General features: G+C 49.6%; 2 protein-coding genes across 2 annotated transcripts; both read right to left on the reverse strand.

The window, feature by feature from the left end:
- Window positions 1–402: 402 nt before the first annotated feature.
- Window positions 403–8,050, reverse strand: Dctn3 (dynactin subunit 3). Its single transcript, XM_021634470.2, has 7 exons — window positions 7,854–8,050; window positions 6,130–6,214; window positions 5,228–5,314; window positions 2,619–2,702; window positions 1,667–1,725; window positions 878–937; window positions 403–720 (listed from the first exon to the last, which is right to left on the reverse strand). The coding sequence occupies exons 1-7, from the start codon at window positions 7,947–7,949 to the stop codon at window positions 631–633; spliced, it is 561 nt and encodes a 186-aa protein (XP_021490145.1). The 5' UTR covers window positions 7,950–8,050; the 3' UTR covers window positions 403–630.
- A 606-nt stretch (window positions 8,051–8,656) lies between these two features.
- Window positions 8,657–24,172, reverse strand: Arid3c (AT-rich interaction domain 3C). Its single transcript, XM_021634400.2, has 8 exons — window positions 15,782–24,172; window positions 14,633–15,016; window positions 12,914–12,986; window positions 11,035–11,218; window positions 10,621–10,910; window positions 9,895–10,077; window positions 9,587–9,676; window positions 8,657–9,154 (listed from the first exon to the last, which is right to left on the reverse strand). Exons 1-8 carry the CDS (start codon window positions 16,232–16,234, stop codon window positions 9,054–9,056), a joined length of 1,758 nt encoding a protein of 585 aa, XP_021490075.2. The 5' UTR covers window positions 16,235–24,172; the 3' UTR covers window positions 8,657–9,053.
- Window positions 24,173–24,287: the final 115 nt, after the last annotated feature.

Consider the following 24,287-nt stretch of genomic DNA (forward strand, 5'->3'; position numbering starts at 1 on the left):
CTCCGCAGATCCTAAAATTTCCTTTATCCAAACCTCGTGGGCTCCTCCTCTGGCTACTAGGGTAGACACAAGGCTGTGCTGCCTTGGCTCTGAGTGTCCCTGCTTGCTCCTCCATGACCATCCAGCAGCCCACCTGGTAGGATAGCCCCTTTCTTGGTTGTCCCCAAAACTTATGCAGGGATTGGATGACCCTACCCATGTCCTCCTTACCTACCATAGGATCTGATATTTAGTGGGCAGCTGGCAAACGTGGGATAAATAAATCTACAATGCCCCATTGTCAATCAGATGATATGAGAGCTCTCTCTCTCAGCAAGCCAGACCACAGGGCTGACAGCCCTCCCCTTCACCACTCTGATCCCCACAGCCATGCCATGCTGGATCAGCAAGCCAACACACTCCTTTAGTGGTCTCTATAGTTTATTGTCACTGGAATAAATACACTGATGGGGAGTGCAAATCACAACTCTAAGGTAAACCCCATCTCTGACCTCAGAGCCCCCAGTTAACACAGATAGGCAGTATTTAAATTCAATAAGTACACAGCTGTCTCTGCCTTTTAAAGACAGGTTGGCCCAGGGCCCTGGAGACTGCCTGCCTTTCCCTGGTGGTGGGCATGGTGTGCAACTGTCATTCTTCTGCTGGCTTCACTTGCTTGGCGGTCTCTAGTTGGCAGAGTAGCTCATCCCACTGCACAAACTGCTTGGAGAGAAGCATTGTCTGTGGACAAGTCAAGGTGACAACAGGAGTCTGAATGAAGTGGAGATTTGGCCCAAAGGGTTGGAGGGGAGAAGAGGATGGGGTGAGAGCACATTAGGGGTAGGAGAAACAGGCTTTGGGAGAATACCCATTAAGGACCATGAAGCTCAAAAGATACAGTCTTGTTATACTCCTCCAGGAGAGCCTTGGACTCCTCAGTGATCTCCACACACTGGTCCTGAGAGACAAAGTGTATCTCAGGAGTTGAATAAAGCCCTATCCTGCCTCATTCTAAAACAAAACAAAAAAAAAAAACTTCCATCCAAACCTAGAAAATAAACTAGAGTAAAAGTAGCCAACTGCAAAAGAGGCACTTTCAATCCTAGACCATCAGTGCAAAGACCGATGAGAGGTGCAGTTTCCACTCATTAACACTCTCTCCTCTTCTGTCACTATGTTCTCTAAGGATTTACTTGTTTTTATTTTATGTGTATTTTGCCTGTATGCAGGCTCACCATGTGTATGCAGTACCCAAAGATGCCAGAGGAGAGCGTCAGATCCGTCTGAAGCTACAGAGGTTGGTTGTTAGTGGCCATATGGGTGTTGGGGACTGAACCCAGACCTTCAGCAAGAGGAGCAGGACCCAGCCATGTTTCCAGCTCCTCAGTCCATATTTCTAAACAGTCTTTACCTTGAGAAAGGGTATTTCACCCATAGTCAAGAGCAAATGCCCAGGGATTATTAGGTACCTCTCAACTCCAACCTTGTAGTATCTCAGAAAAGCTTTGTTCTAGAGGGCAAGAAACCTGGATGTGATCTAGGCAAGTCCTTTCCCCTCTCTGGAAATAGAGGATAAACCTCCACATTTCACCCACCAACAACACAAGGGTCTAGGGCCTTCCTAGTGTCAGCGGATGTGATGTCTCGTCATCTTTACCTTGCCTTCCAGCCCTCTCTCCTTCCATACCTGCTGCTGGATGTGGATCTGGGCCAAGCGCTGCAGGTGGGCAGCATGCTCAGGAACAGCTGGAAAACAACACACACCGCCTGATGTTTGCACCCTCCCCCGGGACTGCTCAATAGTCTATTAGGTCTTCGGCAGGATTAGAGTATTGAGTAGACAAGCAAAACAAACGGCAGGCTTCATCGACCGCTGTAGCTGGAGGCAGTGCTGGGGCTCCCTGCCTACCCCAGCCTTACTCCAAGACCAATGGGATGGGGGGAGAATAGAAACAGAACCTCTAAATATTAAATACTAAATCCTTAGTATTTCTTGCTATGAGCAGGGCCTAAAGAAACTTTTACTTATTACAGGCTCTGCCCCTTTGCTCTCAATCCAGCAGGCCTAGCTTCCTGGCCTAAAAGACAGGGAGCTTAGGTGAAATTGAGTACCCAAGTCCTACACTGGCCCCTTAGACTCCCATACTGAGAGCTTTGCCCACCGTGCTCTGCCTGCAAGCAGGTAGTTGATCAGGGCAAGGAGGGGGAGCTCAGAGAAATACCACTAGAGACAGACAAGATGGATATCTGGATTCAATTAAAGCCACTGCCTGCTTGTCAAAGCCCAGATCCAGGGACTCTTTTAACACTGCAGCAGGAGAAATTCTCTCACTTGTCAGGAGCTCTGACAATAAAATGTGGGCTCTGCAGTACCCTGCAGGAGAGGCACTCGGGCGGGTGGAAAGCAGTAGGAACAGCTGGAGCCGGGCTGCTAGCTGGGACTGCTCCTGTCCTTAGACCCAAATTGCCTGAGGTCCCGGGTCTACATTCTTACTTGGGAATTTTAACCACAGTCAGGCAGTGGGTACCCACAGGAAAGGAAAACAACAGGGGGCAGAGCCAGCATTAGCACGGGAGGTCTTGGCCCCACCAGTCACCTCCCCAAGCATGAGAGTGGAGTGGCAAGCCCAGAGGGGTACCTTTGATAGAAGCACTGTCCAGCACGGGCACCAGGGCGTTCACTTGTTCCAAGAGTGCTACCTGGGAGAGGATAAACTGCTCCTCTGAAGCACAAAGACAAAATGAGAGCAGTGAAGCAGCCAAGGACATTGCTACACCTGTATACGGAGCTACGCACCAGCAGGCAGAACATGGACCTCAGAGCTCTGAGCAGCAACTGTACCCACTGGCCCCTGCCTTCAGTGTACACTCCCATCCTGCCCAGCCTTTCCTTCAGGCATCTGCCTGACCCATCCCAAGGCCTAAGGACCATCTCAATCTCTACAAATCCCCACTTTCAAGTTTGAGCTCCAGATCCTGTCAATAACTCAGCAAGTGTTCCTGGCCCACAAAATACTTCAGACTTGGCTTCCCTGAACCGAGGGCCCCAGGAAAGGTCCAGTAGAGGAGACATATGGCAGGCCGTATCCAACGAGTTCTGCTCACTGGCTCTCACAGGCACAAGTGATTACAAATGACAAGGGAGCTGAGACAGAATGGGAAAGGCCAGTGTGGACAGCAGTAGGCTCTGGGTTCTTCATGTGCAAGGGGTTCTGGTGCACTGAAATCCACAGAGCAGAAGGTTGTCATGTGTAAATGAATGGAGGAAGATACACCTGGCAGTCAGAAGGAATTCACTGAGCTGGCCGGGGAGGCAGGTCTAGTAGACTGAAAGGCTAAAGTACTACGATTTTATCTTAGTAAGGAGAAGACACTGGGGTTCCTGAGCAGGCTAAGTGATATGATGGAAGATGTGAAAACATTTGGAAAGGAAGAGAAGATGATTCAGGAGACTATACAATTGTCTGTATGCAAATAGATGCTGACTTTCCGAGGCAGAGCACGGGAAGGGATGGGGAGGCTGGAAGAGCCCCTGAACTTGGAGTCTGAGCCACGGTCATGGGTCTAGGCCCCTTTGGGACCTCTGAGCACCCCTCCCAGCAGGAGCTGCCCCTCCTCCCTGGTCTTCAGTGTCAGACAGCCATCATCCTCCCAGGCAGGTTCGTAAAGGAAGGACAACCACCTACTTATTTTCAGGGGGACAGAGACTTTCTCGTTCACTACTGCATCTTGAGCCCAGAACAAAGCCTGGCTCATATGAAGTAAATGTTTTCTGTTTTCCTTTACATTTTTTTCTTTTCTTTTCCTTTTGTGAGACAGGATCATGTTATGTTGACCCAGGCTAGCCTTGAACTTGTAATCCTGTTGCCTCAGCCTCCCAAGTACTTAGGACTTAGGACACATTCCCACAGTACTCAGCCTGGTATCTTCTGGATGAATAAATAAATTCAGGTACTCAGAAAACTCTACCAGCAGAATGACAGACTGACTAGAATTTCTTCCAAGGATGCTGAAGTCCCAGAAAGATGCTGAGCTTTCAGTGAGAGCCCCCATCTTCCATAATGGCAAACACAAGGGAAGGAGGAAAGGAACCTGCTATATGTTCTCTAGATCTTTTAGGACGTAGTAGTGGGGCTGGAGAGATGGCTCAGCATCTAAAAGCATCCTGTTCCTCCAGACACCCAAGTTCAGTTTCCAGTACCTAGGCTCACAACAACTTTTAACTCCAGCTCCAGGGAGATACAGCGACTCTGACGTCTGTGGGCACCTGCACTCATGTGCACATACCTGTATTCAAACACACATGTACACATGGTTAAAAATATAATCTAGCTGGGTGCAATGGTGCATGCCTCTAGAGGCAGAGGCAGGCATATCTCTGTGTTCGAGGCCAGCCTGGTCTACAAAGTGAGTCTAGGACAGCCAGGACTACACAGAGAAAACCTGTCTCAAAAAAAAAAAAAGAAAAACTTCAGCTCACTGACAAGAAGTTGTTCCTTTGGCCACATATATGTGAATTTATAAGGGTGATATTCTAAGAGTGACATCAAGGGAATAGGTACTATTCAAAGAACACCCTGTGTTTTCATGGCAAAACGGGAGAGCCACAGAGTCACTTGGCATACTGCCGGCACTGTTATAGACAGTTAAGGGCAAAGTTCTTGCCAAGAGAATTCCTGTGTGACCTGCATATGCAGCATTCTAAGAGCTGAGACAGCTTCCTGCAATGAATGAAGGGAAATGATCAGAAGAAGGAAGTCAGAGAAGGGCACCTGTGTTTAACTGAAACATCGGGTTCAACACCCACAGAAGCTAGACATGGTCTTGAAAAAAAAAAAAAAAAAAAAAACAAAACAAAACAAAAAGAAGCACTATAAAAACACAAAAGATGAAACTCATGCCAACATTCTCCGTTCTCTTGAATGACAATGCTCTTTGTACCCGCTCTTTCTGGGAAGATCCTCTGCCCCGTAAGTATTGTGACAGATTCTAAAGGAAAATCCTACAGATGGGTCTTCGAGAATACTGAAGTAGGGTCCATATGCCTGGCACTGCAGCTGGCCCAGAGGTATACACTGTGCCCATGCTGACTATAAAACTCACAGGAGCACCTTGGGCCTCAGTCAGGAGCCAGGCCAGAATCTAGGCAGGGAGCTGACAGGCTCTGTGACAGGCCGGAGAGGGAAGCTGCCACTGTGACCGCCTCCTCCACAACTGCCAGCTTGTGCACACATGAGTCTGGCGTTACCTGCTAGGATGAACTGCAGCTTTGAGGCCTCGGGAATGGCGATGCGACCCATGTACTCGGGATCCAGGTATTTGATCAGGTCTTCAACTAGCAAAGGAGGATGGGAAAAACCAACAGTTAAAAATGTGACCTTACAAAGGTAGTTTGGAGATAGCAAAATGGTTAAGCAGGTAAAGGTAATTGCTGCCAAGTATGATGATCTGAGTTTGATCCCTGGAACCCACAGGTTATCTCTAACCAAATACTCAAAAACACACAGAATAAATAAATGTTTTTTTTAATTAAATGCGTTTGGGGTGCTCATCTTCAGGGAGATCCTTGAATTATGCACTGACCACACAGTGCTGGATCAGCAGCAGCCACTGAGTCCTATGCTCTACTCCCCAGATTATTCAGATCATAGAAGATTGTCATCTGCTGATTGGCCTCATGCTTTAGGGCCTCAAATACAAGTGCCACCACTCATGACCCCCTCCCTCAGTACTCCCACTGACCTATTCTCACCAAGGTAGACGGCACCTTTCAATTCAATACCAAAGGACAAGTTTCTACTCACTGAGAAAGTTACTAGCTACAGTAATGTTAAATGTTTGGCTAAATCAACACTGGGGTTCTGAGTGATCCTTTTCCTTCTCAACCTCGCCTAGAGAAATGTCATACCCTATCCCCATCTACCACCAAAGGAAGCTTTGAGGAAGAACTTTCAGCTCACAGTTCTGAACAATGGGCACAGGCTTGGGGTTTATCCACAAGAAAGCACTCCCAATATGCTGCACCAGCAATAAAATGGCTTCTATCCTCAAGAGGTATTACAGTGACATACTGGCTCAAGGGCAGGGGCAGGCTGCAGGGGCCACAGACACAGGAGGCAGTGCAGCCAGGCCCCCAGTAGGAATACTCACTCTTTTTGTAGAGAATCTTCACCCTCTCCCTCTTACTGGCAATGTTCCCTAAAGCCACCTGCACCTTGACCAGGCCATCAGCCACCTAAGAGCAAGCAGAGGTCAATTCCAAGGTATACCACTTGGCTTAAGACACAGAAGAACCTGGACATGGTGGCTTTAATCCCAGCACTCCAGAAGCAGAGACAGGCAGATCTCTGTGATTTTGAGGCCATCTGGTTTACATGACAAGTTTTAGGGCAGCCAAGGCTACTTAATAAAGACACTGTCACACACACACACAAACACAAAGACCTGGAAAAACCCTCTTTTCTCTATAGAGTTTCAAGCCTTTGAATTCCAATAATTTAGGTTGGCCTCCTCTTGTATTATAGAAGGTACACCTCACCTTTAGGAACTCTTTAATGTGACAGGAAAGGGAATGAATCATGTTCTCCTTTGCAGGATGGGGGTGGAAGTGTTTGTCTGTTTGGGGAGATAGTGAACTAATTTAGGGCTTAATGGGCACCCTTACATACTATATATTTCCTTAAGCCCTGTGTTTGGACATGAAACATGCAAATGTCCTCACCCAGATCTTCTTTAGCTCAGGGCTGGAGAACAGACCAGCTAGTCTACCTCTAGCCCCATCCCCTCTACATCTAGTACAGGAGATGAAAGACTCTATGGTCTCAAAGACAATGCAATTCCCATTGTAGAGAAGACAGAAGAAAATTGGCTTAGGGCATGGGCAGAGTACAATTAAGAGTTAAGGGTCTGGGCTTGAGACACCTGTGGGATATCCTAATGGACAAGACCAATAGGTAAACATCAATTAGGTCCTCAGAATAGAAAAATCTGGAACAGAGATGCACGCTGGAGGCATAAGGACATGAAATGCGTACTGAAACTATGGAAGTGAGTGAGCCTGCCTGGGGCTTAAGAGTACAATGTTACAACAGTCAAGGGTCAGCTAAAAGGTTGTGACTGAAGAATGAGTTCACTCAAGGTTTTTGTTTTCATAAAGGTGAAGAACACTAATATTCAAGGGACTGAAGAATCAGGGGAGGCACACAAGACAGACAGTAGCAGCCAGAGATAAAAGGAAAACCAGGATAAGTTGGTTCTCAAAATGGAACACAATCTGCTGGTGACACTTTTACAAAGAGTGCACAGACATCATCGCCTCTGATGCACTTCGTTCCAGCTTCCTGACGCCACCGGAAGCTCTCCAGTAAATGGTTTCCACACCGTAAAACGGGATTGGAGCGCACCTAAGCTTTTTGCCAAAATTCAGATGTTATGTCCGTCCACATCTGAACACCTAGGGCTCAATTCCTAACCTTCCTTATCTGGGCATGCTCAACCTCACCTCTCACCCCTTCAAGCCTTCTGTATCCACCTGTGCTCAGACTCCTCTAGGGCTCCTGTCCCCGCGCAATTAATTTCGCAAGGCTCCAGACCAACACTCCACAGCAGACTTCAGCTTACTAAAACTCCCATCAATCAGTGTTTGAGTGTGTCTGGTCTCCTTAGCACGCCTGTGAGCACAAGGGTGGAGTTTTAGTAAAAGCTGTCACAGAGCCCATCTCAAACAGGCTTAAGCATCCGCCCTCCCATCCCAATGCCCTCGGGGACGGACCCCGAGGGTCCGATTTGTTCCAGGAGGTCCTGGATCTTATTTCAAAGGCTGGGTTGACCTTCTGTCCTGCCCTAGAAACGGATCAGTGGGCCGGACCGCTCACCTTTCTGGAGGCTCGGGTCCCACCCGGTCCGTACACCCAGCGCTCCAGCTCCTCCACTCGGGACTGTAGCCGCTGCACGTCCGTCAGAGCCGCCATCGCTTCGGGCCGCAGCCTTCCGAAACTGCCAGAGGGTGGGACGTCCGCCCAAATAAGAAGACTGGTCAATCGGAGAGCGCCAGTGCGCTTTGCAGGAAGTGACGTCACTATTTAGTCTGGATGTCGGAAGTGACCACACCGACGGCAACGCGATCTAGTTACCTAGGTAACGATCTGAATCTTGGCCCCCATCCTGGTGTCCAAGGCCTGGTTGTCAAGACTTTTAGTGTTCTAATTTCAGGATAGAAAGAGTCTTTCCACACCATTCCCTGAGAGTGCGCGTGTAAATACGCGTTTGAAAACCGACTATACCAAGACAGGCTAATACCCATAGATCAGCAGCAGCTTCCTGAGGGACATATCATACATTTTTGGAATCTTTTAAAGTTCAACTGAATTACACCTAAGCTTCCTATTGTCAGGACTTCCACTCAAACAGTCTGATTTGAGGCCCTGCTTTGTCTGGTGGTACCAGGAGAGAAAGGAGAGATAGGAGGATGATACAAATTTGAGAACACAGCTGCCCTACACAGTGAATTCAAGACCAGTCAGGGAACAACATAGGGAGAGCTTGCTCTCCCCCCCCCCAAAAAAAAAAAGTGCTCTTCTATTTTCACAGAGCTTTGCTCTTCTGTCTTCCACTTGGACAGCTCAGTGTAGTCTGTGTAGCCCTCACCTCCCAGACCCAAGGCACAGAGGAGGCACAGGAAACGGAGGAAGCACAGCTTTATTTTCCAGATGCAACCCAAAGGACAGCTTCACATTCAAATTCAATCCTCCACCTGCCTCTGGGAAAGGAGAATTGACTCATAGAGGTAGAATACCAAAGATGACACTGTCACAGGGGTTGGTCACATGAGTGGGTGATAGGGGTTATTGAGGGAAGAGCTCTTTGGTAGATGCTGCTGGAATAGCGAGGGAGTTGGTGTCCTCCTTTTACAATGAGGTAGATAGAGCATAAGAAACCCCTTTGGTGTGGAGGCGGCATGCTGACATCTCCCAGGACTGGATCCGAGAGTGGGCATCACACCCTGAAGGAATCAAGGTGGGACGGTACCTTTTCTCCCCTCAGCAACTGGGACCCTTAGCTCTCAGTAGCTGCTTTCAGGGCAAGGTGTTGGAAGGGGGGCCTGTCGAGGGTGGGGGTGGGGGATTGGTTGGACACAAGGACGCTGGCATAGGCTGGCGGCGAGCAAAGAGGATACCTAATAAAGGATGAAGAGATAGTAAAAATGCAAACACAAACAGGAGAATGTAAGACCCCAAGCAAACAAACAAAGGGTGAACAAAAGTGAATTCTTAGAGAACTGCGCACATCCTTTGCCACACAACTGATGGCCAGTCCCCCTGGTTAGCGCCTTTGTCAACGCTGATACCCATAAGTGGGTAAACGATAAATACTGATACTCACAGACCCATGACAAAGCAGGCATCTCACGGCAACCATGCTGCATGGACCACGCAGGTACCCCATGCCATGTAGAAATACTCTTCGACACGTTTTAGTGTAGCAATGCTCTAAGGCCCCATGCAAGGTCAGATACCCCCGATCCTCATGCTAGCAGAGAAAACCTAAAACCCCATGCCAGTCTAAATCCCAACATCATGCCAGTATAGACAGCCTGTAGTACCCATACCAGTGTAGACCACCCCATTGATCTCTAGCGCCATGTTGATACTGCTGATGCCACTGCCTGCCAGACTGAGGGGCCCATCCAATCGCTCTTCTGTCCAGAAGAAGACAGAAAAGTCATATTTTGGAATATCAGATTTCACACTTAGACTCCTCCCTTATTCCTACAGCTAGCCTCCCATTTCACTTGAACCCCATACCATAATTATGTGGGTGTCTATAGAGGGATCTGTCTACCACCTCCAACGTCCATCTGTCAGGTGAAGGGCCTGACACAAGTCCAAAGCCCTTCGCTGGCAAGCCCTTCCTCACCCCTCAGGGGAGCCTTGCCACGGGGCAGGAAACCGGGGGGTGCCCTCAGCCGAGGTGGATCCAGGGGGCCCATCAGCACAGCCCTCTTCTCTGGAGGTTCTTCTGGTGCCAGCTTCTCCTGGGCAGCCTCCAAGGCAAAGCCCACAGGAAGCGCCAGACGCGGGGGTGGAAGTCCACTCTCCTCTGGGGAAAAAACAAAACAACGATAAAACAGGCCACTCAGCTCCTTTGGTCTAACTAATACGTGTTTGCATTTGATTCTCCCCTAGGCCTGGAACCAAAAGAGGTCACTCAGACTGATAAACCAGGTTCAGTCTCTCCTCCCTTCCAGAGACTCTGGCTTAAAGATGTGGAGAAAAAAGGGCCAGCGCATAGGTCTAGGCTGGTTTAGGTCAGAAAATGTGCAAGCTAACCTTGCTCTTTGCTGTTAAATAAGTCACAGGAGGAGCAAATTACATCCAAATGGGATCCCTTCGTGGACAGCAGTAAAATGAAGCTGCTTTGGGTGAAGGACCTTCTCCCGTACCTTAGACCCACAGGTCTCATGGCTTTCTTGACCTCAAAGCTCAGGACTACTTACTTAGAGATTTCATAAGCCCTGAGCCCCATCAGATCGTGCTGCTCTCATATCTCATTGCCTTCCACGCCTGGGTCCCTACATTTTAATATTCCCTGTGCATAGATCTCAGAGACTCCATCCCCAAACTCATCCCTCTCTCCTCGCACCTTTCTTGACGGGGTTTGGGCTCAGCTGAGCGCAAGCGTGAGCCGGCAAGCCAGAGGTGGAACCCTGGGCGGGACTTGGGCAGCTGGGGCTCGCGGCTGGGGCGGGGCCGTGACTCGAGGCGGGGCCGGGAGCGCCCCGAGGCGTGGGCCCGGCTAAGCTGAAGAGCGGGACCGTGGTGTAAGCCTGGCGACGGCCCTCACGCCGGTTGCTGTCTATGGCGGCCTGGAGCTCCCCTGGGGAACTGAGTGCCCGCGTCTCGCACTCGTACGGGTACAGATACTTCATGTACCTAAGGACAGACAGATGGGGGGAGGAGGGTGGACCCAGCCCCTGTCCCGCCCCCTCCTTCACTCCCGCGCTCCACCCTGTCCCTTGGGCTCTGCCCCAGTGTCCGCGCCCTCTGCTGTCCTCACTGGGTGCGGAGGGTGAAGGCGGCAGAGGTGATGGTGGTGGGCAAGCTGAGGCCCCGTGTGACTTCTCGCCATACTTTTCGGTTGATGACTTCCACTAGGCCGCCCTTGGCTGTCACCAAGCGAAACAACGCATACAGGTCCAGCACCTGTTTCGCCATGATGGGCACCCGATTCACTGGCGTCCCTGGTGTGAAGTGGGTAGAAAGTCAGGACACTGAGATTAGGTCTCGTCCAAGGTCATCTCAGGGGACTAAAGGGTATCTTCATGAGGCTTAGGTAAGAACAGGACCAGGAAAGGATTGCAGAGGAGGGGTGGGATGATAGGCAGAGACACTCCCCCATCCCCGCTTTGTAGCAGGAAGGACAGGAGACTAAGACAAGAAATCAGCTAAGTTTTCCTGTAAAGGGCCAGAAGGTAAATATTTAGACTTTGTGGCACAAACGGTGCCTGTTCCAAATACCCAACTCTGCAATTGTATCTGAGAACAGCCTTAGCAAAGAGGGTGGGCATGACTGTGCTCCAGTGAAACTTTATTCACAGACCCTGAAATTACAGTCTCACAGCCTGTAAACGTTATGGCTGTTTCAACGCTATTTTCCAAATGCGTAAAAATGAAAAACCATTCTAATCTTCCAGAGAGCCGGATTCACCTGACAGCTTTACTTTGCTGACTGTAAGAAGGGCTTCTGTTTGTGTTGAAGAGCCATACTCCCCCAAAGCAGCAGCCCCAAAGGCTGCAGGAAGACAGGAGACAGCGGGTGCAGAAGAATCTGATCCTGCCTGGGCCAGCCAGTCCTGACAAAGGGGCCTGTCTGAGCTGAGCGATGGGCCCCAGTTAATTCCTTACCGATCCCAGCCCCTTCTACCGGCGCCTTTGGACCCGAACAATTAGCTGCGGCCTGATTAATGGGGGGAAATTATCGGCCCCGTGAGACCTCCTCCCCCTGCAGCTGAGTAGAGGGAGGCAGAGCTCCGGGTGTGGGCAATGCTGTCAGGCCACCCTACCCCATCACCAGGAGAGAGAAAGTCCTCAGGAAGGCGAAGCGTAGGGACACTAGTACTACCATGGCCAGGTCTCCTTGGGGAACAAAAAAGCCTGGGGTCCTCACCCAGGGCTCTTGGGAAGGATGGGACCAGAAAAGGTTGCTGAGTTGAGGCTGGGGCCTGGGGAGACTTGGACCAGAAGCCGTATTGGGAGGGGAGCAGTGCAGCCAGTTAATTAGCAGCTTATCAGCCTGCACTCGGAGTGAGTTAATTAGCTTTGTAGAGAGAGATAATGAGTCAGTGTTCAGTCCCATGAATCTGGGGAGAAGCAGAAGTGATGGACTGCTGCCCACTGTCATTCCTCCTCGACCCCTTCTGTGTGCTCTCAACACTGAGATTTTCTTGAGAGGAATTCCTTCTCCATTACCCAATTCACATGGCCACAGCCCATCATTTGGGAAAGCTTTCCTTCAGTCGAATCCTATTCCTTCCTGCTGCAGGACAGGGAGGGAGTGCCCTGGGCTAAAGCAAAAGGAAATGAAGGAGCGACAGGGCTGGAGGAAGGGCACCCAGTATGCCACCAAGGCACCTCTGTTGGCCCTAAGTCCTGGGGCCCTCCTGTCTCAGGCCAGTCCTGACCATCTCCCACTCCCACCCTCCCAATTGATCTCACACTCATTAACCTGTCCATGGGTTGGCCACTAATTAATCCCTGGTGGAGAAGGGGGGGAAGGGTCAGAGGTTAAAGATGCTATTGAGGGCCGAAAGGACAAGGTGCCACCTCAGGCCTCTGCAGGGAGGACCTCACCTGGGGACTATGCCATGAGGTTTTCCTTCCTCAAACCCAGTCAATAGGAGAAATATCTGGGTACTTCCCCACATCACTTTACTCACCCCTCTTCTGCATGAAGCTAAACAGGTCATCCAGAAATTCCTTTCTCTTGGGGTCCGCATCGAGTTCATATAGCTGGGGAAGGACCAAGGTCATTCTCCAGCCCCACTGGCCCCCTAACCCCTGGAGCCCCAATTCAGGTGATACTCTGGACACAAGTATTTGGTGAAAGGATGAATGGAGTCTGATGTGAATTCTCTGGCACCAGACCCACCCCCGGGAGCAGGCAGGGTGCCTTGACCTAATATATTTAAGAGATGTATCCTAGCTAGTGAGTGGTGCCCTAGGCAGCGCAAACCTTGCATCTGGCAAATATAGGGAGTGAGGAAGCAGGAAGGTACTTGAGTGGCTCAGCCTGCTGTCAGGGCAGTCTTGGCCATCCTGAAGAGAGAAGCCAGGCTGGGGCTGTGCTCCACTCTTAGGAGACAATGGGTGTCTGAGGCACTTATTCATTCCCTTTAACTTGTATAAGGGCTTTATGCAGTTCATATCCTTTGGGGCTAACTAAGGTTAGTTCAAGCAGGAAGGATTCTGGGGAACTCTTTATAGGCGCCATCTTGTCTAATCTCCTCCCAGAGGTGGTTACAGTGCCTACTATAGAAGCTATCACACAAGCGCTGGCCACACGACACACAGGACACGCAGTCCTCAGAACATGAGGACTCTATTGGTCATCCCCCCTCCAACATCACCTCCTAAATCTAAAACGAACAGTTCCAGAGTAATGGAGTCCAGAGTAACAGTTTCCCAGCCTCAGCTTGCTATGAGTCACACATGTAAGTAACACTCCAGCCCTCAATAATAACCTTGTAAAATCCTCCCATGATTGTCAAACCCCAGAGGCTCACACACATGAAGCCACACACACATGACCCAGAACTCTAAGTCTCACACCATTGTAGGTACACGTTCTCAGTCATAAGCCCAGAACAGAACAGTGCCCTGGAGAAACAGCCACTAGAGTGTCACACTCCTGGTCTTACACTAATGCGACAGGACACTAGCTACAAATTAGCACTTCTAGAAAATACCCCCAAACTAACACCCTACGAATAACACCACTAGAATGGCACAGCTGGAAATAAAAGCCCTGAGTAACACCATGGTGACAGCCTGGCCTACTGTCCCTAGTCTGGAAGGGTTCAGATTAAGGTCATGTACATAAAGATTTGTGCCCAGTTTGCATGGTGGGGGCTTCAGTAACACTGCAGCTGAAGTGACCAGCAAGGCTGGGAACTGACACTCATGGAATTTAGGTCAGGAAGAGAACTAGATGGTAGAGTGTGTGGCAGGAAAGAAGATGGTGTACCCATCTGCAAAAGGAGCAGCAACCTCTATTCTCCTTCCAAAGACTGTAGACAGACTGAAACAGTCCCTTTGGTGCTTGTAACTTATGTGAGAGGATAGATGGGGTAGTGTTGCCATGATTCCTCAGACTCCAGATCCCTTTCCCTCAATACCCTTACACCTATCCTATCCCCTTTCAAACTCACCAAGGGCCTCCATTCACTTACCATGTTTCTGGGATCTCCTATACCTCCTAATAAATTCCTGTGTACTTCCTACATTTGTGGGTGTCTTTCCTGACCCATCTCTATCCATCCACCACTCTCTCTCTCTAGGTCTCTGTTTTTACATACTGCAGAGGATGGTAGGGATGTGTGGACTGCTTTTGCCAGAGGGAGAAAGGGCCAGCCTGGCAGTGGGGGGAGAGGTCCTACCTGCTTGAACTGTTCCTCATAGGTCCACTCATGTGCTTGGATTCCAGGGGGCTGGCTGGATGATGCGTCGGGACATCGGGTTCCTGGATGTCTCTCCTCAGCCACCTCCTCTTCTGCCAAGGGTGCCTCTCCCTCCTCATCTTCTTCAGCCTCCTCCTCTTCTTCAGCCCCAATCATCCCCAAAGCCCCCTCAGGAGCCTGTAGGGCCCGGGTGTCAAGCAGAGGAGGCTGTGGAAGCGGTAGGCGAGGAGGGGCCGAGGGCCCCACCCCTTGGGCCAGCCTTGCTGCCTGCTGCCTCTGCAGGGCCTCCATTACAGCTTCCAGGCGCAGTCCCCCTGCTGGGGGGGCTCCTGGTACCAGGCGGGGCCCTGAGGAGAGGGCCGTCTGTGGGGGAGGGAATTATGGGTGCTGGGCCTTGCTGTACCCACACCCTACAACACGGGAGATGTGCATGAATTCAGAGACATACATGGAGTTATAAGGAAAGGACAAATGGATCGTGTAAACAGAGACAGAGGGAGAGAAGAAGCAAAAGAGACAGAGACCAGACATGGGGTGTGTGTGTCAGAAATGGCCAGGAACTGAGGACAGAAAGAGGGCAAGAAAATTGGAAAGAGTACCAGAAAGCAAGGAGGAATGGTGCAGGGAGATGTGACACACACACACACACACACACACAAACACACACACACGTACACAGAGAAACAATGACATGGAGATGTGGAGACAGATTGGAGGAGAGACATAGAGACCGAGAAGGACCAAGATGAAAAGGGAGCGAGGGAGAAAGGGAAGGAGGTAGGGAGGAAGGGAAGGAGGAAGGGAGGAAGGAACAGAGAGAGAGGGAGAGAGAGAACGCGAACAGAGACAGCGAGACACAGTGAGAAACCTGAGAGGGACAGACAGACAGCTGAAAAACGTCAGCAAGATGGGCTGAGAGAGACGCGGGAAGACCGACGCAGCAGGAGAGAGACAAGACTATAAAGAGACAGAAAATAGAGGGCCCTGATGGAAAAACGAGGTAAGACTAGAATCAAGAATCCAAGAGGTACGCGAAGAGGGCAGCAGTGCCCGGCGAGCAGCCCGGGCACGAGGCGGCGGGCCATTGCGCCCGATCCCGGGCTCTGGACGGCCTGCAGCTCCACTCACCTGCCTGGCACCGCCCGAAGACCCGGGTGTCTCCACGGCGGTCCGTCTGCTCCGCCGCGCTTCGGGCGGCTCCGTGTCAGCTGGGTTCCCTGCGCAGGGTCCCCGCCGTGCGCTCCTGCCGCCTGGCGCTCCTCTGACCGCGGCGCGCTCACTGGAGGACGCTCCGCTGCTTGCGGTCCCGGGGGCGGGACCCGAGCCCAGCAAGGCGGGCGCGGGCGGGATGGCGCAGCGGAAGAGGTCGGGGTGGGTTCGGCCCCTCGTGGCCCTCCAACAGGTGTCTCCCACCTTCTTTACATCCAGACTCGAAGGAGGGGGCGCTGGAGAACTATGGGGGAAACACCCGTGGAGAGAGAGGAGCCCACAGCTAGTAAACTCCGATCCACGGCCCCGCCCAGCTTCACAGGTCGGGGCCCGCAAACCCACACTCAGGGACCACCGTGCACTCATTAACATACCTTGTTACAAGTTCGGGCCCAATCCTACACATTCCGTTTAAAGGTCACTAGAGGGGTCCAAGGCCTGGGCAAGCTGTAATCACACAGCCCTGCAGGACGCTGGGCTGAATGTGGAACACCTGGCCAGAACAGAGCTTCACTTCCGGCCCTACCCACTTGCCATCTCCAACTGCAGGTGTACACATATGCGCCCGCCAGTGGCCCCATGTCTGTGCTCTGACTGAGCGGTCTCTGCCACCAGCACACCGCATCAGTATATACACACCATATGAGAAATACACACACACACACACATTTCTCCTTTTAAAAGCCTCACTTGACGTTCTCTTAAGGATTTTCCAAGTAAGTCCGGAAGAGTGAAGAGTGTGATGACTCTTGCCTTCTCAATATCCGTTTTGTTCCAGTGATGATGAGTTTGCACATACATTCTTCACCCCTGTGTCCCTGGCTTCCAAATATGTTCGCCCAGATTCCTTGAGCCAACTGGACCTATCCTACCCCACCAAACCTTTTTTGCCTCTTCTGTTTTGGGAGTCCTGTCTGGCAGGCCACAGTTTCTCCCCTGAGCAGCCTGACCCTATTCCTCTCAGGTACCCTGAGCTTCCTGAACTTCATTTTGGGTCAAGGAGACCTACCTGTGAAAAGCCTGAGGACTGCCACAAGCTAGCTAGGTGAGCAGCAGAGTGACACAGGCACGGCCATGTGGCTACACAAATCCTTTAGCACTGGGGACTATCCTCAGACTTTACACCTAGTGGGTACATATGCCTTAGGACAACTTGCCCTACATGGCAGGGATCTGGGCGTGGCCTTTCTCTCTTCTCTCATCCTCCTCTGGTTCATCAGCTCTTCGCAGTCGCAGCTTGCCCCAGCCCAGACCACAGGGTCTGCTTGCTGCTGACTCCAGCCTACTCTGAAACCCAGTTCCTTCTGCTGCAAGGTGGCACACTAGCTCTTGCCACAGGAGCTCAGCCTATTTGTTCCTTTGGCTACTCTCTGCCTTTCCCCTCCCATGTCAGACCTTATAGCCAGTCGATCTTTTCCAACCTGCCCAGTCCTGATGAGACACCCTTATTCCATGCTCATGGCTGTCTGAGGATATACACTATCCTCACGCAGAGCTCCCACACCCCACCGCGGTAGGCCCACGGGGTGCACTAGTGGAATTGGTGCATGCATGGGGCAGGCAGCCATGTCCTGAGGTGTCACAGATGACTGGGGGGAAAGGGTAAGGATGTATGTACAGAAGTTGGGTCCAGCAGCTTCCACTGACTGCTCAGATGTACCTGGAGAGAGCAATGTAAGATTCCTCCTGGGAAAGTAGGTGCTGGCTTGGGAAATTCCAGTTCTGAGAGGCTAGAAATGACTTTTTGTGGTTCTTGAATGGAGGGGCCATGGAGATCGGTATCCCCCCTGACCTCCAAATACTGGGAATCAAGCAAAATGAACTCAACCTAGGAAGGGATGAAGGAGAGGACTAAGGATGACTGGGACCTTGTTTTATTCATTTTTAAAGATTTTATTTATTTTATGTATGAGTGCCCTATCTGCATGTGTGCCTACATGCCAGAAGAGGGCATCAGATCTCATTATAGATGGTTGTGATCCACCATGTGGTTGCTGGGAATAGAGCTCAGGACTTCTGTAAGAGCAGGCAATGCTCTTAACAGCTGAGTGACCTCTCCAGCCCAGGACCTGGTCTTAAAGGAAGGCTGCCTCTTATCCCACTGCTCAGGCTTCCTATACCCCGGAGACAAGGCAAAATGACCCACACACATTTATTGAGTGCTTTATGGCAGGCATTGTTGGGCACAGGCCTGAATAAAACAGTGTCACTGTTACTTGGGATTATTCCATTGGAGAAAATATATTCTGTGTCAGACAGAGGTATATATTATGAAAAAAAAAAATGTAACTGAAGCTGAGCCTGGTGGCACAGACATGCAATCCCAGCTGCTTGAGAGGCTGAGCCTGGAGGCTCACCAAAGCTAAAGGCCTACCTGAGCAACAGAGAGTTCAATGTCAGCTGAGCAACTTGGTGAGATCTGTTTCAGGATAAAAAGCAAAAAGACTGGGGTTGGGGAATTAGCTCAGTGGTAGAGCGCTTGCCTAGCGACCACAAGGCCCTGGGTTCAGTCCTCAGCTCTGAGGAAGAAAAAAAATAAGATCTTCCTTGTCTCAGCCTCCTTTACGGGCTGGAGAGATGGCTCAGAGGTTAAGGGCACTGGCTGCTCTTCCTAGAGGTCCTGAGTTCAATTCCCAGCAGCCACATGGTGCCTCGTGACCACCTATAATGAGATCTGGTGCCCTTTTCTGGTGTACATGCAGGCAGAACATTTTATGTGTAATAATAAATCTTACAAAGAAAGAAAAGATAATGCTTGGATTTGGGGTATACCTATTTGGCATGTAGCAAATTGTCATTCTCCCAAGTTTAGAACTTGAAACGAAATGCTTATTGTCTCATATTTTTGTGGAAAGGGACTAAAAATGGTTTAGCTGGGGGTTGAAGGAGTCATAACTTCTTGCCTATGAAGTTTTTTATTATTTCATTTTATGTGGATGGGTGTTTCACCTGCATGTCCATGTATCCACCACATACATGCCTGGTACCTAGGAGGCCACAGAGGATGTCAGATCCCCTGAAACTGGAGTTCCAAATCATTGTGAGCTGTCCTGTGGGTGCTAGGAACTGAACCTGGGTCCTCTGCAAGAGCAGCCAGTGTTTAACTGTCCAGTCATTGCTCCAGCTGCCTCATGAGGTTTCCATTGTTATTCTTGGTTACTGTGACAAATACCTGCCAAAAGTAACTCCAGAGAGGGTTTACCTGGGAAAGGCACAGTCCATTATGGCAGGGGAGACATTGGGGAGAAATGTGGGGCAGCTGAGAAAAGCAGGGATGAGGGGTTAGAGAGATGGCTCAGCTGTTAGGAGCACTTGCCATTTTTGCAGAGTCCCATGGTGGAGTCCCAGCCCCACAGCAGCTAGGGGAACTAAGAGTCACCATGGAAACACACCCCTGAGTGCCTTAATGAGGGCATCCAGAAAGGTTTAACCGAATATGGAAGACCAACTCTGAGTGTGGGTGCCATTCCATGGCCGGGCTCCAGACTGAATAAAAAAGGAGGAAGTAAGCTGAATGCCAGCATCCACACCTGCTGCTCTTCCACTAATTTTTTTTTTTTTAATTTTATGTGTGTGGGTGTTTATGTATGTGGACTGCACTCAGGCCTGGTACCCTCAGATCCCTATTTGGAACCTGGGTAAACCACCTGACGCAGGTGCTAAGAACAACTCATGTCCTCTTCAAGAGCAGGAAACACCCACAAAGCCAGCCTCCAGCAGGCAGTAGACTTCATCTCTTGAAGGAGGAAGTGTCAAAAATTGTTCTCAGAGGGTGAGAAGCTGGAGAGATAAAGTTGGAAGAGAGCTTGTCGCAGAAGCACAAGACAACCTGAGTTCAGGCCCCAGAACCAAATGAGAAACCAGAAGTTGTGGCAAACGCCTGTTGGCACAAGCCTGTAACCTGAGCCTGGGGGGCTGGGTGTGGGAAGCGCAGACAGAAGGATCCTTGGGACTTTATGGAAGGTGAGTCTGGCTGAATTGGTGAGCTCCAAGTGAAAGGCCTTAGGTCAAAAATAACGTAGACAGTGACTGAAAAGACACCCAAATTGTGTCATTGTGTCTGGCCTAAACATGCACGCGCACACACACACACTTGCACCCATACCCATGAACTCCTCTCCTAACACACAGACTTTTACTGAGGGGGCTGGCGGTGCAAGTCAGTTATATAGAATTTGCCTACATACTTGAGGCCCTGGGTTCAGCCTTCAGCACTGTACACACAGCACATTTAGAACCCACCACAGAAAGGATGTTAGGTGTTGCTATGTTAAAGGAAAGATTCTCTAGGAGAAATTAAGGAAGGCAAGCTATGTGGCCACCTAAGAGCTTTGACATTGGAAGAACCAACGCAGACATCGGGAGGTGGACTGAAAGAAAACCAGAGAGTATGGAGTAGCTAACGGTGAGTAGCTGGATGTTTGGTCACTTAGGCTTTGGAGTAAACTCATGGAAATGATTCATCCAAATGATGTGGAAAGCCAGTGAAAATATGTGAGAAGGAGCATCTGCTTCTGGGTTTTTGTGAGATGCTTCCACTAAAGAGGCCTGATCAATAACGATGGTGTCTTGAACTAGATTGATAACAACAGAGGTGGTAAGAAATGGGTAGAATATAGATGGTTTTATTTTTGTTTCAAGACCAGGTTTTTCTCTATATCCCAGCATAGCCCAGAATTCTCCTGATTTTGTATGCTGGGATTACAGGCTTCTGCATGTCCACCATGCCACCAAGTCTGGATGTGTTTTCAAGGTAAAACTGAGGATTTGTAGATAGATTGATGTAGGTTGTGAGACCATTCAGTATGTAAAGATTTCAAAGTGTAGTTCAAGACAGTAAAGATTGCATGGTGGTGGGGTCACATAAGATTGGGAAATAAATCAGTTTGCTTTGGACATTTCAAGTTTGAGACACCTATTAGACAACCAGATGGAGATATTGAGTAAAGGGAGTAAGATATCTAAAGCCAAAGCCTGGGGAAGAGATTTTGGCTAACAATGTTTGAACAGGTCTGGCCCCCATAGACTCATGCTTGGCCACAGGCAGTGGCACTATTAGGAGGTATGGACTTTTTGGAGTAGGTGTGGCCTTGTTGGAGGAAGTGTGTCACCGTGGGGATAGGTTTTGAGGTCTTCTATGCTCAAGCTCTACCCACTATGGCACACAGAAAACAGTTTCTGCTGTTTTCAGACCAAGATGTAGAACTCTATGCTCCTTCTCCAGCACCACACCTGCCTGCATGCTGCCATGCTTCTTGCCATGATGGTCTAAACATCTGAACCTATAAGCCAACCCCGATTAAATGTCTTCCTTTGAGGGAGCTGCGTGGTCATGGTGTCTCTTCACAACAAAAGAAACCCTGACTAAGACACACAGATACAGGAGTCAAGATACAGAGATGTAGCTCAGGTAAAGGGAAGACTGTAACAGCCAGAGGGGTCAAGGACCCCAGGAGAACATGGGCCACAGAATCCACTAGGCAGGCTCATGGGGGCTCACAGACACTGAAGCAGCAAGCCTGGGCCCTTGTGGGTCTGCACTGGGTCCTCTGCATATGTGATGGCTGTTAGCTTGTGTTTCTGTGAGACTCCTAACAGCGGTAGGGGAGCAGGTGTGTCTCTGACCCTTTCCCCTGCTCTGGAGACCCTTTTCCTCTTATGTGGTTGCCTTGTCCACCCTTGATATGAAGGTCTGTGCCTAGTCTTTTGTAACTTGTTATGCTGTTTGGTTGTTCCCTGGGAGGCCTGCTCTTTTTTTTTTGAAGAGAAACAGAGGATCTGGGGAAGAAGGGAGGTGGGCAGGAGACTGGGAGGAAGGGAGGAGGGGAAACTCTGGTCAGGACGTATTGCATGAGAGAAGAACAAACTAACAAACAAAAATTTAAAAATATGTAGCTGAGTGGTGGTGGTGGTGCACTTGGGGAGGCAGGGGTAGGCGGATCTCTGTGAGTTTGAGGCCAGCCTGGTCTACAGGGTAAGCTCCAGGTCAACCAGGGATACATAGTGAAACCTTGTCTCAAACAAAAGAAAACAAACAAAAAGATACGTAGATGTTACTTATTTTGAGTATCTGTTGTGGACATCTGTGCTGAAGCCCAAGGACACACGGGTCCTGCTCTCTCACTGTCATATTCCCTTGAGACAAGGTGCCTCACTGACCTGGAAATAGGTTGTGGGCTGGCAACCCCCATTTCTACACCACTCACATCACTAGGGTTATAGACACATGGGTGGCTGTGCCCAGCTTTGTACATGGGTGTTAGGATCTCAAGTCAGGACTTCATGATTTTGGGGCATGCACTTTTATCTACTGAGCCATCCCTTCAGCTTGCAGATGGCATTTAGGGTTACAAAGAGATAAAGGTCTGTGAATAAAGAAATAAAACCATCAATAAATGTTGGTATAATGTTCTTTTGAAACATATACATCTTACCCTTGCTCATTCAAATGCTGATTCCCCCCCACACACACACACACCTCTCTGATTTCAATCCGGATATTGCATACTTATTCTAAGCATCCTGTCTCAACTGTCTGTAAACAGGCCAAAATAAAGCAACTAGCCATAATGGGAGGAGCCAGAGGTGTACAGGAAAGAGGGGAGGAGCCAGAGGGCAGGAAATGAGTGGGAGGAGAAAGGGCAAGAAGAGCTGGGAGAGCAGAGCTGAGAAAGAGATCTTGGAGATCTCTCATGGCGAGATGGACTGGACCTAATATATCACTAAAAGCAAGGATAATGTGGGAAATCTAAATGTTAGGAAACTATGAAGGCTTGGAGGTTTAGGATGGAGTAACTATTGCCCAGCATTGTGTTCTAGGTTAATTAAATTAATCATAGTCTCTGTGTGGTGATTTGGTTATACAGCTGTTTAGGACTAACAGCAGCATTTACTAAAAGATATATCAATAGTAAATATTAATCATCATCTACAACAAATAAAAAAATATCCTTGAAGCCAAATTTGTTTTAGGAGATACAATCTATGTCAAAACAAAGTTGAGGGCCACAGCACTAGCTCAGTAGCAGAACATGAGCTTAGAGTACAGGGCCTCAGTACCCACAACAAAAATTAAGAACTATGAAATGCGGCTGGGCATGCTGGCACATAACTTTAATCCCAGCAGATTTAATCAGGAAGCAGAGGCTGGCCTAGTCTACAGATTGACTTCCAGGATAGCCACGACTGTTACAGAAAGAAACCCGGTCTCGAACCACCCTCCCCCACAAAAAAACAAAACACAAACAAAACAAAAACAGAGGACAGAGTAGGAAGGACATACTGATTAGTGGGAGGAAATCCTTGGCATCCTAGACTAGAGGCAGGGTGTACCACAGCCAGCATGGTGATAAACGGGGGCTGAGGTAAGGTATCAGGATGGCCAGTTTGCCGGGTTTCATATTCCTTCAGAGCTACACATTTACATCGTTGGTGCTTTTTGTTGTTTGAGCTAAGTCTCAACCCAGGCTGGTCTGTACTTACTACGTACACCTGGCTGGCAAGATCCTCTTGCCTCTGCCCCACAAGTGCTCAGATTACAGGCATGGCCCGACTGGACTTTTGAAGTTATTGTCGAATAAGGTTATGCATGTGGCCTTTGTGTGTGTTCTTTAGAATCTTTAATTGTATAACCTTGTTTCTTCCAATAAATGAGTATTCTGGACTTTATTCAACCCACGTAGGATGAAGGTGATGTAAGTTTGGTGACTTGGGGGCAAAAGAAGCTGTGAGCTAGGTCCTTAGGATCGAGTGTACTTTTGACAATGCCTTGTGCCTGGTATCTGGTTCCCACCCCACACAGGAGTTCAGTGATAAGCAGCGCTGGGCCAAAGGCAAGCCAGAGCAGAGAAACTCTCTGCAGGTAGGGTGTGCTAGTCTGGGAGAACTAGCCGGGAATGTCAGTCAAATGTGGAGTGTGGCGCCACCCCATGGCCATTACGGCTAAATGCTCAGGATGGCATCCGGGACCGAGGCGGCAGAGAGGGTTCACAGGTTTGCCTCTCCTACTTGTCTCTATAGACACAATCCGGCCGTCGAAGACTCAGCAGCCTTCTAGGGTTGTCCTTAGGATAAGCACCTGCCCAGTAAACGTAAAGTTCTGGCCTTAATTCTTAGCCCTAGAAGTAGAGGCAGGAGGATAGAAGTTCAAGGTCAACTTCAGCTTCTTTTGGTAAATTCAAGGACAGCCCTAGATAAATAATAAATAAATAAAGCTGGATTTGGTGGTGCTCACCTCTAGTCCCAGAACTCAGAAGGCAATGGCAGCAGATCTGAGACCAGCCACAGCTGTATACAGAGACCCTGCTTCAACACCACCACTCTTAAGAGGCTGACTTTGAAGTAATTCTTAAGCACACTCAAGTATATAGTCCCTTCTGTCCAAAACTAGTCTTACAGATTATACAGGCTCTCCTGAAGAGCTCCA

This window comes from Meriones unguiculatus, chromosome 1, assembly GCF_030254825.1.
Source record: "Meriones unguiculatus strain TT.TT164.6M chromosome 1, Bangor_MerUng_6.1, whole genome shotgun sequence".
NCBI lineage: Eukaryota > Metazoa > Chordata > Mammalia > Rodentia > Muridae > Meriones > Meriones unguiculatus.